Below are 11,546 nucleotides of genomic sequence, written 5' to 3'. Positions count from 1 at the left end.
AGGCCTTCCAGGAAGTGATGCTGAGGTCAGTAGACCTGCACCCCCATGAGCCCCACCTCCAAGGTGGGGTTCAAGGAGGCAAAAGGAAGACAAGGGAGATACCATCACTCCTGCCCCAATGTGGACCCTAGATCCCCGCTTGCTGTGGCAGAACATTTGGGTTGATATACCAGCATAGCCTTGCCTGGCCACGGCCTTGGGCAAGTTATAAAACTAAAACTGAGTTTTCTTATCTGTGAAAGGGGTTTGTGCCTCACAGGATGACCAAATGCAATTAGTAGAGGTGGCTGGGTTTGGATTTGGTCATTGCCACACTGTGTAACAGATGATTATGATAGAAGCACCGGTCCCAGGGCTGCCTCAGTCATATTCTCCCCTCCCAGTTGCTGTGAAAGCTCCCTTTGCAAGCACCCCAAGCAAGTGGCCTCAATTCTGGTCTCTGGTGTCTATAAAAGGGGAAGAGGGGTGTAAAGGCCAAGGGACCTTCCCAAGCTTCGTCCCAACTGCTGAAGCAGAATAGATCTGTTTTCCTGTGGTTCACTGACCAGGGATTGATATGCCCACCTAGACCTTCATCTCCACAGAGCTCCAGACTCCACCCCATTCTGCTTGTTCCCCTGGGGTGCAGGACTGAGGAAGTGAGTCTACTCAGCTGCCCAGAGAAAGTGCCATTGCCACAGCTGCCTGCAGAAGGTGGGGGCAGCTGCTGTCTTCTCCCAGGACCTAGGATCGCAACCCTGCCCTGCCTCATGCCTACCCAGCCGGCTAAGACAGGAACCGTGCTTGCCACCCTCTTCCCCTCGTGGAGTTCTCCCTCCCCAGCTGGATTTGCATTTCCCCCTCTGCCCTCTTGCTACTCAAGCCTCTGGGGACAAGGTGACAGTTAAACCCCCTCTTCCGGCTAGTGGCCCCAGAACACTTGCTTCCTTCCAGGTATTTTCCGGGATGGGGGGAGGAGTTGAAAGAGTGGCAGATGCTGGGGAATAAGGAATCCATTTTGGAGCAAAGTTGGGGTTCCTGGCCTATGGGGTCTGAAGTTGCTCATCAGCTTTCCTCAAGTTCTCTCTGTAGCACAAAAGGCCAGATTGGGGGAAAGCGAGGGCCCAGGCAGGACGCATCAGATCAGGTTTTTGAAATGGGCCTGTAGCTTCCTGACTTCTTACAAGACCAGAGCCCTCTCTGTTGTGAGACGGACCCTCAAGAAAAGCTTGGACTTTCGCCCTCCATCCATGAGACCATAATGCCTGCCCTCCACTATAGGGACAGTGTTGTGAAATAATGTGCTGAGGTGTAGAAAAATTTATGTATGATAGATGTTAGAACATCTATTGCCTCAAGGGATGACGTTCTTGCCATGCTAACCTAGAAATTATGGAGAGGTGGACAACTTTGGTTGACGAAAACTCCTTAGATGCACAGCTCCTCAAAGTACTTTTATCTAAATTAGCGTATTTGATTCTTGTAACTATTCCAAGACAGAGCCCACCAATTTCACCAGAAATATACAAGTAGAAAAGTAAACAAATCATGAATATATAATAATAAACTTTCAGAAAGTGAACTAGCCTATGTAACTAGCATCCAAATCAAGAAAGACTATATCCAGGGGCCTCCCTGGTGGCTCAAGGGGTTAAGATGCAACCTATCAAACTATTCACAGCCACAGCAGCACGAGCTCGATCCCCAGCTAGGAAGCTACCCACATGGTGCAGCAGGCCTCTCCTGACTCGCTGGCTGTTCCCCTCAGTGTACTTCAATCTGCCTGTTCTGTTCCTCACTCTGTCTCTGGTGAATCCTCTCACCCCCCACACCTCTGGCCTGTACTCCATTTTTGTATGCATAAATAAATAAATCTTTAAAAAAAAAAACTATATCCGGCACCACTATTCTAACCCTGACACCATACTTCTGTTAACTACATTTTAGAGAGAAAACTTTTGACTTTGAAAAGTTCGAGCTAGTGGGTGGTAGAGGCAGCAGGACTGGGAGGCAGGAACAATCACCCTAGTTGGACAGGTGCATTTTCATCACGAGTCTAAATGTTCCTGCTCAGTGTGAAGGGGCCATTAGTAGGTTGCAGATGGAGAGAGGTGGCAAGGAGAAAAAGGCAGAAAACAGGTTGAGAAGGATGGGGTACAAGCCAGCAAATTCCTAAGAGTTGCTGGGGCAGAACAGAAGATGCAGCCAGGTGAGAACTGGAGAAGGGCTGGATATGTTTCCCAATGCTTTGCACAGAGATCCTTGAGTAAATTCCCATGATCTCCCTCTGGCTAATTTTAGACATGGGGATTAGAAATATAGAGGGTGGGAGTAGGGTAGTGTGTGTGGGGGTGTCAGTAAGAACATATAATTTTCATTCAATAATAAGCTATTGTCTCATGCAGGTTTTGTGGCATTCTCAGGGAGTAAACCTGCTGTGTTTGTGGATAACTGTCAGAAACAGCAGCCCTAAATTGGGAGGGGGCAATGTAGTTCTTGAGCTAAGGCTCCACTATTTGATCGTGGCCAAGTCACTCAACACTGAGCCTGTCTCATCACTAAATAAGGCATACTAATGATGACACAGAGGGTTTTGGTGAGGATCAAATAAGATAGAGGACATGAAAGCCCTTTTGTCAACTGTAAAATGCTCTTTCAACAAAACGCTTTCGTGATACTAAACATAAACCAGACTTCCAGACAAAGGTGTTATTAGTCTGTTTTTAAGCATTACCTACCTCTTTTATACACATACAGATCAGGTGTCAGGGAGGGCTAAAGTGAGGATTGAATAGCAGGTTATAGACAGACTGGGAGAGCCTGGGTCCAAAGAAGTGAGGTCTGGTCCCCAAATCTGGAGATTCCAGGCTGAGGTTACTGTTGCAAAAAATTACTAGCCCAGCCCCATTACTTTTGAGGAAACTGCTCCCCTCCAAAGCCAGAATGTCCTGACCCTTATTTTATCAGTTATCAACTTCTGCCCTGCACTGAAGGCAACGCTACTATAAAATGACACTGAGCCATCAGTTTGTGAGGGCTCAGTCTGTGGTGGGTAGGAATAAAAAATGAGGAACAAGTAGGCCCAGGGAAGGCAGCCCGGTCACCAGTTTCCCATGTCTGATGTGTCCTTGCTCAACTAGGGGAGAGCCTTGCCTTTCTGAAGACACCAAACTATTGGGCAAGACACCAAGGGACAATCTTTTGACCCTGGGCAGATGGGGGACCCCAGTGGTCAGAATGGGGCTGAAACTTTGACAGGCACGGTGGGAAAGGCATAGCCCTCATGGACTTAGAAGGCAGGGCAGCCATAACAGCGCCTGGAATCTCCTCTTCCACACAGCACTCCCTTGAAGAACAGACTGTTTTTTTGGATTCCCAGCAGAAGGGACTCCAGCACCTTACTGCCTATTTGGGTTGGTGAGCGGCACCAGAAGGATGTTCAAGGACCAGAGAAGACATGTGAAATCAGCAAGCACCCAGGCTGAGCACACTTGGCACACCCTGTCTATGAAATCCCACCACTGCATCTGGCTACCCCACCCCACCCCCACAGTGCCCAAATCTTTCGCTTCCTACAGGCTGACAGTTAGGGCCCCAGCTCAGCGTTGGGTCGAGGCACCCCAAGTGTGGTTATTTATGCACAGGTCCTCTTGCCTCCCTCCCCACAACTGTTTCCATTCTCTTCGAGCAGCCACGTCCGGGTCAGACACGCAGGACAGCAGCTGGGGATTTCCAAGGGACTTTTTGTGAAAGCCAGTGAAAGTTGGGTGTTGGTTGCACAGCTTAGGCACTCACTGAAACCCACATCTTCCCTCCAGGATGTAAGTTCTAGCCTGGTGGGGCTGCTTCCCAAAGCTCCTTTTAAGATTGAGATTGAACAAAAACCACCTCTCCTACAGCTCTTTCAATTTTGCTGGGCTGGGGAAATTCTTTAAAATCTTAGTTTGGAATTGGAGTTAATAGATCATTCCCTCAGAGTTTAAAGGCATCAGAGAAGATGGTTCTGGTTTGAGTACGAGTGAGCCTAGCCAGTCCTAGCTTTCATCCCTTAGGCCTATGGGAGGAGACAGGCAGGTGGTACTGGCTATTCAGCCTCTCTTCTTCCTACCCTCTCCAGGCCAAAGGTAACAAAAGAAACTGACTCACTAGCAACACCAGGTGGCTGAGACACACAAAGCCAGTGAAGGCACCACTGCTGACATCAGAACGGTGGTTTGGGGCATATTCTCCCCATCCCCCACTATATTTGTTGATTGTGCACATAGTGTATATTTGTTAATAAAGAGAGCAAATCAAGGGCCTCCCTGGTGGTGCAAGGGGTTAAGCACCGCACTATGAAGCAGTCTGCAGCCTCTGCAGCATGAGTTTGATACCCAGCCGGCCAGGGAGCAACCCACATGGCACAGCAGACCTCTCCTGTCTTGCCCACTGCTTCCCTTAGCAGTGTATTTCAGTCAATCTGCCTGTTCTGTTCCCCACTCTGTATCTGGTGGATCCTCTCACCCCCTGCATCTCTGGCCTGTGCCCCAGCTCTTGTACACATAAATAAATCTTTAAAAAAAGAGCAGGGCCGCACTGTGAAGCTCTCCGCAGCCTCCGCAGTGTGGGTTTGATCCCAGCCGGCAAGAATCCCACATGTCTCACCCGCTGCTCCCCTCAGCAGTGTATTTTGTTAGTCTGCTTGTTCTGTTCCCCACTCTGTCTCTGGTAAATCTTCTCACCCTCCCGCGCATCTGGCCTATACCCCGGTTCTTGTATAAAAATAATAAATCTTAAAAAAAAAAAAAAAGAGCAAATCAATTTTACTTTTTATAAAAACTTATGTTATAGAACTTTCACAATGCTTCATTTTTACAATCTAAAAATCCTGAGATAGGCAGACTGTAATTCTTGTTTTACAGAGAACAAGAAACTTAAGGAAAATCAAAATGGGGTACTGAAAGGGGTTTTTAATGGAAATTTTAGTAAATGAGAATTTATAATAAAATTAAAATTCCAAAATAAGTAACTCACCTTCCTCCCCTACTAGAGGAGAAGCCTACCTCCTACGGAGACACAGAGTTTAACCAGGTCAATATCCAGCAGCCCCCTGAGGGTCTCCCGTTAGGGGAATACAGAACGTGGGTGAACAGAGGATGAGGCGGTCAGGGGTTCCCTGACTAGCCTAAGGTATAGGAAAAGCAATGAAAAAAAGAAAACACCCTTAAAAGACAACCTGATGAGCCAGATTTAGAGAGCAGTAGGCTACAACTGACAGACATCAGGACAACCATGCTGAAAGGGTTGCTCGGACTTAGGCCAGCAGAGACCCAAGGAAGCACACTAGAAAAGGCTGCAACTGTGGAGGCTCCGAGACAGGGGACAGGTAACTGGGAGCAGAAGGGCCTCTGCTGCTCTGGGAAGGTGCTTACAGTGTGAGTTTTTAATGTGTACCAGGTAAGAGGAAGGAAGAGAGAGGCAAGGCAACTGGCATGGGCTTAAGAACCTTCCTAGGGGTTCACATTTATTGGCATTTGACAGTTTTGCCCATGGACAAGGGCTCAGCCCTGGGCTGTGAGTAGGAAAACCAGCATCCTACTTACCACTCAATTCAGTTTGTTAATCCAATAACCCAAAACTCCTCCCACCCACCCCAACCCAGTAGTCCAAATGTAAAATGACCTAGGAACAGGCTGTTTCACAATTAAGAGGCTGAAGTTCTGCTTGTTTAGTTCCACAACAAAAATAAGCAGAAGCAGGAGGTGGGGAGCAAAGATGCTGGTGGCAATCCATCTTCCTAGGTCTTTATAGCTGTGTCTCTGGATTTGTAGACCACTCCTCGACTTTTTAGCTCCCGTACAATTCCTGCAGCAGGAAAAGAGACAGCTCTATAAGGAAAGAAGATCCCAAAAGATAAGAAAGGTACTTTGGGGGGGGTGGGGTGTTTCTAAATAAGCTGGTTTCTTGACTGTTCATCAATGATTCTACTTGGTTGACTTGTTACCAGTGAAGATCCAGAACAAAAACTTGGCAATAACTTGGTAAGAATGAGATGAAAAATACACTGTAGCTGTTAAAAGCAAGGGTTCTGGAGCCAGATGCCTGGGTTCAAATTCTGGCTCCTATTACTAGCTAACTGGGTGACTTTGGGCAAGTTATTTAACCTATCTGTGCCTTAGTTCCCCCAGAGTTATAGGAAATGGCATTAATTCACATAAAGGACTTCAACAGAACATAGCACAGTAAATAAGCATTGGCTGTTATGATTATTATTACCTTGTGGCAGGCGACCAGTGACAGACACCGCATACACACCCGGCTTAAAGTTGCCTAAAAGAGAAGAAAAGAGAGCAATGACTGAATTAATACTAAAGACCAAATGGAGATGCAAGTTAAAAATCAAAGAAATGCAGCAACTCCAAGAGAAAAGCAATTATTTCTTTTGGCTGTAAGAATGAAACTGACAGGGCACAGGACACTTTCCTTATCTTTCCTATAGACCTTCGTTCTCAGCTTAAGTCCCTTCAACTCGTTGATTTAAGAATCCTCCCCCACGCCCCCAATGGACCTAAGAAACAGCATCAACAACACAACTAGGTTAGGATAAGGAGAAAGGGAGACACTTACTGACTCGTTGCCACTTGGAGACCCAGCTGTCCTCTGGACTCATCATTGCGATAATTCTAGAAAGGAAAGGAAATAGAGTTAAGCACTGAGTGAACCTCCCCTGCCAAAGAAGAGGGAGTACAAGGGAAGGTGCAAGCACTGTGTTCCCAGCCAGCACAATAGTTCTGGAGGAGAAACCTAGGAGAAAGTCAAGTACTGAGTCTCTACTAGAAAGAAAAGGAAACTAAGTTCTAATGCTGAGAAATAGCTGACTAAAAGTTAATACTGACAAATGTGCTGTGCACTTTGTGTGCCTCACCTGCCAGTCACAGGTCAGTCAACATCCCCTAAAGACTCCCACTAGGCGCAAAACTATCCTTAGCCCAGATACCCTGGGAAAGGGGACAGCTTTAGAGGTTAACTGGCCAGTGCTGCAACCAACACAACCACTAGGGGGCTGGGAATCTAGTGCAAATGGGGAAAGTTAAACAATGGATCCTCCTATCAGAAATAAGTTAGACTTGGCCAAGCTGTGTTTCTAATAAACTATGAAGTCTGACATAGAAAGCTCTTAGAACTTTATCATTGAGATGAACTAATACATGAAAAATGCTTACCACTGAATAGGAGCTAAATAAGCCTTAGCAGTCCTTGTCATTCTAATAGTCCTTTACAGGGTAGCTCTGATCCCAGGTCACAGGCCTCAGAAAGGTTACTCAAGGGCCAGATGCCTGTTACTTGAACATGACAGGCAAGCATAAGGTGCTTTCTGAAATGACAGACTGAACTGTCATTCAATCAAGTGCATAAAGATTGCCTGTGACTCTTAAAAAAAAAAAAAAAAAAAAAAAGATTGCCTGTGACAGATCTGTTCTAGACACTGACATTTGCTGACTGTCTCAACATCCATTACCTATTCTCTTGGCAACAATCTTGACTTATTTGCGAAGCATCCCTCCCCATCCAAATGGGCCATTCTCGGCCATATGCCTTGAATGAAACTGACCCTCCCTCCAGGGGTAGTGCTTTATCCAACATGGAAATTGCTTCATTTTTTTTTTAGTGTTAAATGATACAGTGCTGATAAATGAAGGAACTGGAGTTATCTAAGCATGCACATGCACAAGCTCCCAAAGGTTTCATGACACCTTTTTTGCCCAATGGTTATTCTTCCCTAAAGGAAATTCAAGATGAATGGGCTTGACCCACCTTGAAGGAATTTCAGCTAGGCCTGGCTTTGAGCTTAGTTTGTATATAAACCCTTAATCAACCAAGAAGCAAAATGACTCCTAACTTAAGGAAGGAAAACTGAGACATGGTCACATTTCTCTCCTTCCCCTCCTCCCCACTGGATAATCTAACCAAAGGAAACTTTTTCTTACAGCCTTTTAGAGATATCTAAAAGCATCAGCTCTGGGGCAATAATCTACTTTACTGTATGTCAGCTTCTCTTCATTTTCAAAAAGGGTTTTCATACATTCAACAAATATGTGTTAAGCATCCACCACCTCCCAGGCCCTGAGCCAGGACAGGAGACAAAATAAATACAGTTCCTTCCAATAATGAGCTAACAGTGTACTGATGAGTTAATGGAATTATAATGAAACCACACAAGTCATTTTAAGTTTCCTAACAGTCATACTTACACAAACAGATTAAGATATTTTACATTCTTTTTCTTGTGCCAAATCTTTGAAATCAGTGTATTATATTTTACAAATTAAGCATTATCTCAACCTGGACTAGCCACATTTCAAGTGCTCAGTAACCACATGTGGTCAGTAGTTACTGTACTGAACTTGTGTGGACCTGCCTCAAAATAACTAAAACTAATAGGATTATGCTCTTAAAGGTCTGCCAAACATTTACCTTGGGGGGGGGAGGGGTGTGTGGAGGGGTGGGTAAAGCAGAAGTGAATGAAGGGCCCTAAAGGGGCTTACCCATCAAAGGAAGAGCTAGTGCAGTCATAGACCATCTCTCGGTTTCCCTTCATCTGAAGGTATGCATCACAATTGTCACAGCCGTCATATTCAAACTGGTCTATGGTCTGGGGAGTAGAGAGAGAGATGAGCAATGAACAAGGTCAAAAGAAAACACAACTTTGCCACACTTCTTTCTGGCCAAGGAGAAGGCTCCATTACTTGGCTCTGTCTTATCAAGTTCCCCCCGCACCCTTCATTCTCACAGCCCCATTCCTAAGTTCCACCTCAACACTCAAGATGTCTCATGTCTTCAGCTGAGTTCTACTATTCCTTTCCCTAATCCCCTCAGGATAAGGTTCTCTCTACCCCTACACCTTCAGCTGCAGTCTCCTCTTACTCCCGCAGTATTTCGGCTTCAAGCTCGCTGAACTCACTGAATGTCTGTTAAGGGTCAGGCCTGCGGGTAAGAGCTGTCGATTCGCAATGGCATGTAAGACGGTTCAAGGAGCAATTCCAAGATCCGCTCGCGTTCCAAGGCACGTCAACAATGGCCTATCCACTTCCCACACCCGCTGCCATCCCCTGGGTCCCGGACCTCAGTTTTTCCCTCACCGTCTCCCAGCTCGTCCCACCCTCTTTCCCCTAATTTGGTACCCCCGTAGCCCGTACAACCAGGTTCCCTACGGATACCTTGACCAGTGAACACAGCAAACAAGCCCGCAGATGCCGCAGATCCTTCGGCACCGTCTCCAGGGCCATCTTCCCCGACTGGAAGGCGAGCAGCGAATGCCTGGGCCGGCGCTCCGCGCCGTAGGAAGTAAACAGTGGATTACCCAGAATGCCCTCGACGTCCGGCGCTCCGACTTCCTCTTCCGGTGTGGCGGCCACGGGCCCCGCCCTTCCCCCCCCCCCCCGCTTTAGCAGATGGTTTCTCCCGGGAGTCACCTGGGCCGGCGCGCGCCCGCACCACCTGGGCCGGCGCGAGGGCGAGGCTGGGCGGCCGTTGGGCCTGAGGGCGGGCCCGGGGGAGGGGCGGCGCGGTTGGCGCCTGCGCGGGAGCGCGCCGGGTCCCGCCGGGCCCGGATGGCGCGGGCCGTTTGATCTGGGCTCCTGTCACCAGGCCGCGGGTCGCCGGAGGAGCCCAGATGACTGTGGAGATTCGTTTTGTCTTCTCGTTTTAAAAGCTCAGGGCCAAAGAATCTACTATCTCCCTCTGGATTATCTCTACGGAGACGAAAAGAAATCCAGTGACACCCCCCCTCCACCAGCCCGCCCCACCCCAACTTGGAGAGATTGTGGGGTTTCCATTTGCAGTCCACAGGAATGCTGGCCTGTGAGCAGACGGTGGAAAAAATGCATATTTAATTATTTTATAAGACTCTTTAAGTACGTTTCCACGTTACGGCTGATAATTTATGCTTTGTGCAGCTTTTAGCATTTAGACACAGTTCCTTTATTTCAAAACATCTGTAGGGGATTAAGTGTCCTTTAATTTTTTTTTCCCCATTACACCCTATCAAGAGCAAAATGCTTTGCTCTCTTGTTCAAAACTGGGCACCAGACAACCACTCTTACCAAACCTTTCCCGGAGAAGTAGAAGGGGGAAATGTGTTTTGTGGGGAGGAAAGCAATGTCCTCTCCAGCCCCTCTGGGTTCTTCATATGGACATAGCACCAGCTCTTTGATTCTCACCATAGTCCCGCGTGTAGGCAGAGTACAGTCATTTGTGTTTAACTGTATTGGAGCTTTGGGATATAATTTCAGGCCCTACTGTTATATCTGTTAAAAATAAAAGAAAAAAAAAATCGCCCACTATGGAGTCCTTCATGTTGCCCCCCCACCCAGATTTAATCCCTAATCTCATTGCAGTTTCTACCTCTCCCAAAAGTGCAGTCCTAATCCAATCAATATGGGGGTTCCAGATCATCATAAGACCTCCCTGCCTGCCTGGGAAGATGGTTTTTACTTGCAATGATATTTTCTTTTGCTAATAACCTTGTTCCACCCTCTCATTGTCTATTGATACCCTCCATTTTGTGTAACCCTTTGCAGTATCTCATGAAGTGTTTAATTAAAGCCAATTAGATCTATATTTATGAATTTTGTTTTTTAACAGTTTGGTGGCAGCAGATGGGATCTGAAGGGAACTTCCAGCAGCAAGCTGGCATGATGCCTGCGAACCTTGAGTTCTCTCTCTCCCTATTTCCAAGCTCCCCATCTAATCGGCTTTTCTGACCAGGGCTTAGTGAGTAGGTCCTTAGCCCTTGGTTTTGTCTGCATTCCACATTGGAGGTCTGTTTCCTGCATTCTGTGTGGGAACTGTAGGTGAGAGTTGTTATCCAATTTTGGAATCCTTCTCTTCCCATTACTTTCTAGTCTGCAGTCCCTTTTACTAGGGTCTGCTGGCTTAGTTCACAAACTGGACAGAGGTCCAGGGGTTAGCCAGTCAGGTTGGACTAAGTCCAAGGGAGATTGGACTGAGGTCTAGGATTAGCTAATCAGGGTCAGACTAAGTCCGAGGCAAACTGGCCTAAGTCCAGGACAGCTGAACTATCAGGATCAGCGGGGGTTCAGTTTAGTCAGAAGTAGCACGTAAACCCCAACACTTGGTTTTGTCCCAGATTTTGACTGAGAATTGTGGGTGAGAGCTGCAGTCTCCATTGTTTGGACTCCTTCCCCAGCTTCCAGGTTGGGCACTATTGGTGGCAGCTGCAGTTCTCGGTTTGTTATAGGACAGGGAGAGGGGTAGCCCAAGCCCCGCAAACCTGCCTATTCTAAATGGGTTCTGCCATCCGCCGCATCAACACAAAACATAGGAGACTTTAATGGGAAGGAACTTTAATAAATGCTAATGAGACAGTAGAGATTACAAAAAGAAAGAAAAAAGAAAAAAAAAAAAGTTCCAAAGTCCTAGCAACAAGAAACTCTGAATTTTACAAGAGCCAGCCAAGTGGCCTCAGATGCCATCTTTGATCTGGCCACATGGTCCTACGTACTGCCTAATCTTTTGAGTAAAACTGGCACAGAACAATTTCCACAAAATCAAATGTCTTAGCAAGT

The 11,546-nt window shown here is 46.9% G+C and overlaps 1 protein-coding gene across 1 annotated transcript; it reads right to left on the bottom strand.

Moving 5' to 3' along the window:
• Positions 1 to 4,795: 4,795 nt before the first annotated feature.
• SUPT4H1 (SPT4 homolog, DSIF elongation factor subunit) lies at positions 4,796 to 9,333 on the bottom strand. Its single transcript, XM_037491898.2, has 5 exons — positions 9,177 to 9,333; positions 8,505 to 8,611; positions 6,586 to 6,641; positions 6,235 to 6,288; positions 4,796 to 5,823 (listed from the first exon to the last, which is right to left on the bottom strand). The coding sequence occupies exons 1-5, from the start codon at positions 9,243 to 9,245 to the stop codon at positions 5,756 to 5,758; spliced, it is 354 nt and encodes a 117-aa protein (XP_037347795.1). The 5' UTR covers positions 9,246 to 9,333; the 3' UTR covers positions 4,796 to 5,755.
• Between the last annotated feature and the right edge of the window lie 2,213 nt (positions 9,334 to 11,546).

This window comes from Talpa occidentalis, unplaced genomic scaffold (genome assembly GCF_014898055.3).
Source record: "Talpa occidentalis isolate TD23 unplaced genomic scaffold, MPIMG_talOcc4v2.1 talOcc4.7, whole genome shotgun sequence".
In the NCBI taxonomy this organism is placed as follows: Eukaryota; Metazoa; Chordata; class Mammalia; order Eulipotyphla; family Talpidae; genus Talpa; species Talpa occidentalis.
Note: the sequence above shows the minus strand (reverse complement) of the source record. Positions and strands in the feature narration are given on the sequence as shown.

Coding starts and splice junctions, on each gene's coding strand:
- SUPT4H1 (XM_037491898.2), bottom strand. CDS start 9,245: ATGGCCCTGGAGACGGTGCCGAAGGATCTGCGGCATCTGCGGGCTTGT. Junction 6,642..8,504: donor ACTAGCTCTTCCTTTGATGG/GTAAGCCCCTTT, acceptor TTTCCTTTCTAG/AATTATCGCAATGATGAGTC. Junction 6,289..6,585: donor CTCCAAGTGGCAACGAGTCA/GTAAGTGTCTCC, acceptor CTTCTCTTTTAG/GCAACTTTAAGCCGGGTGTG.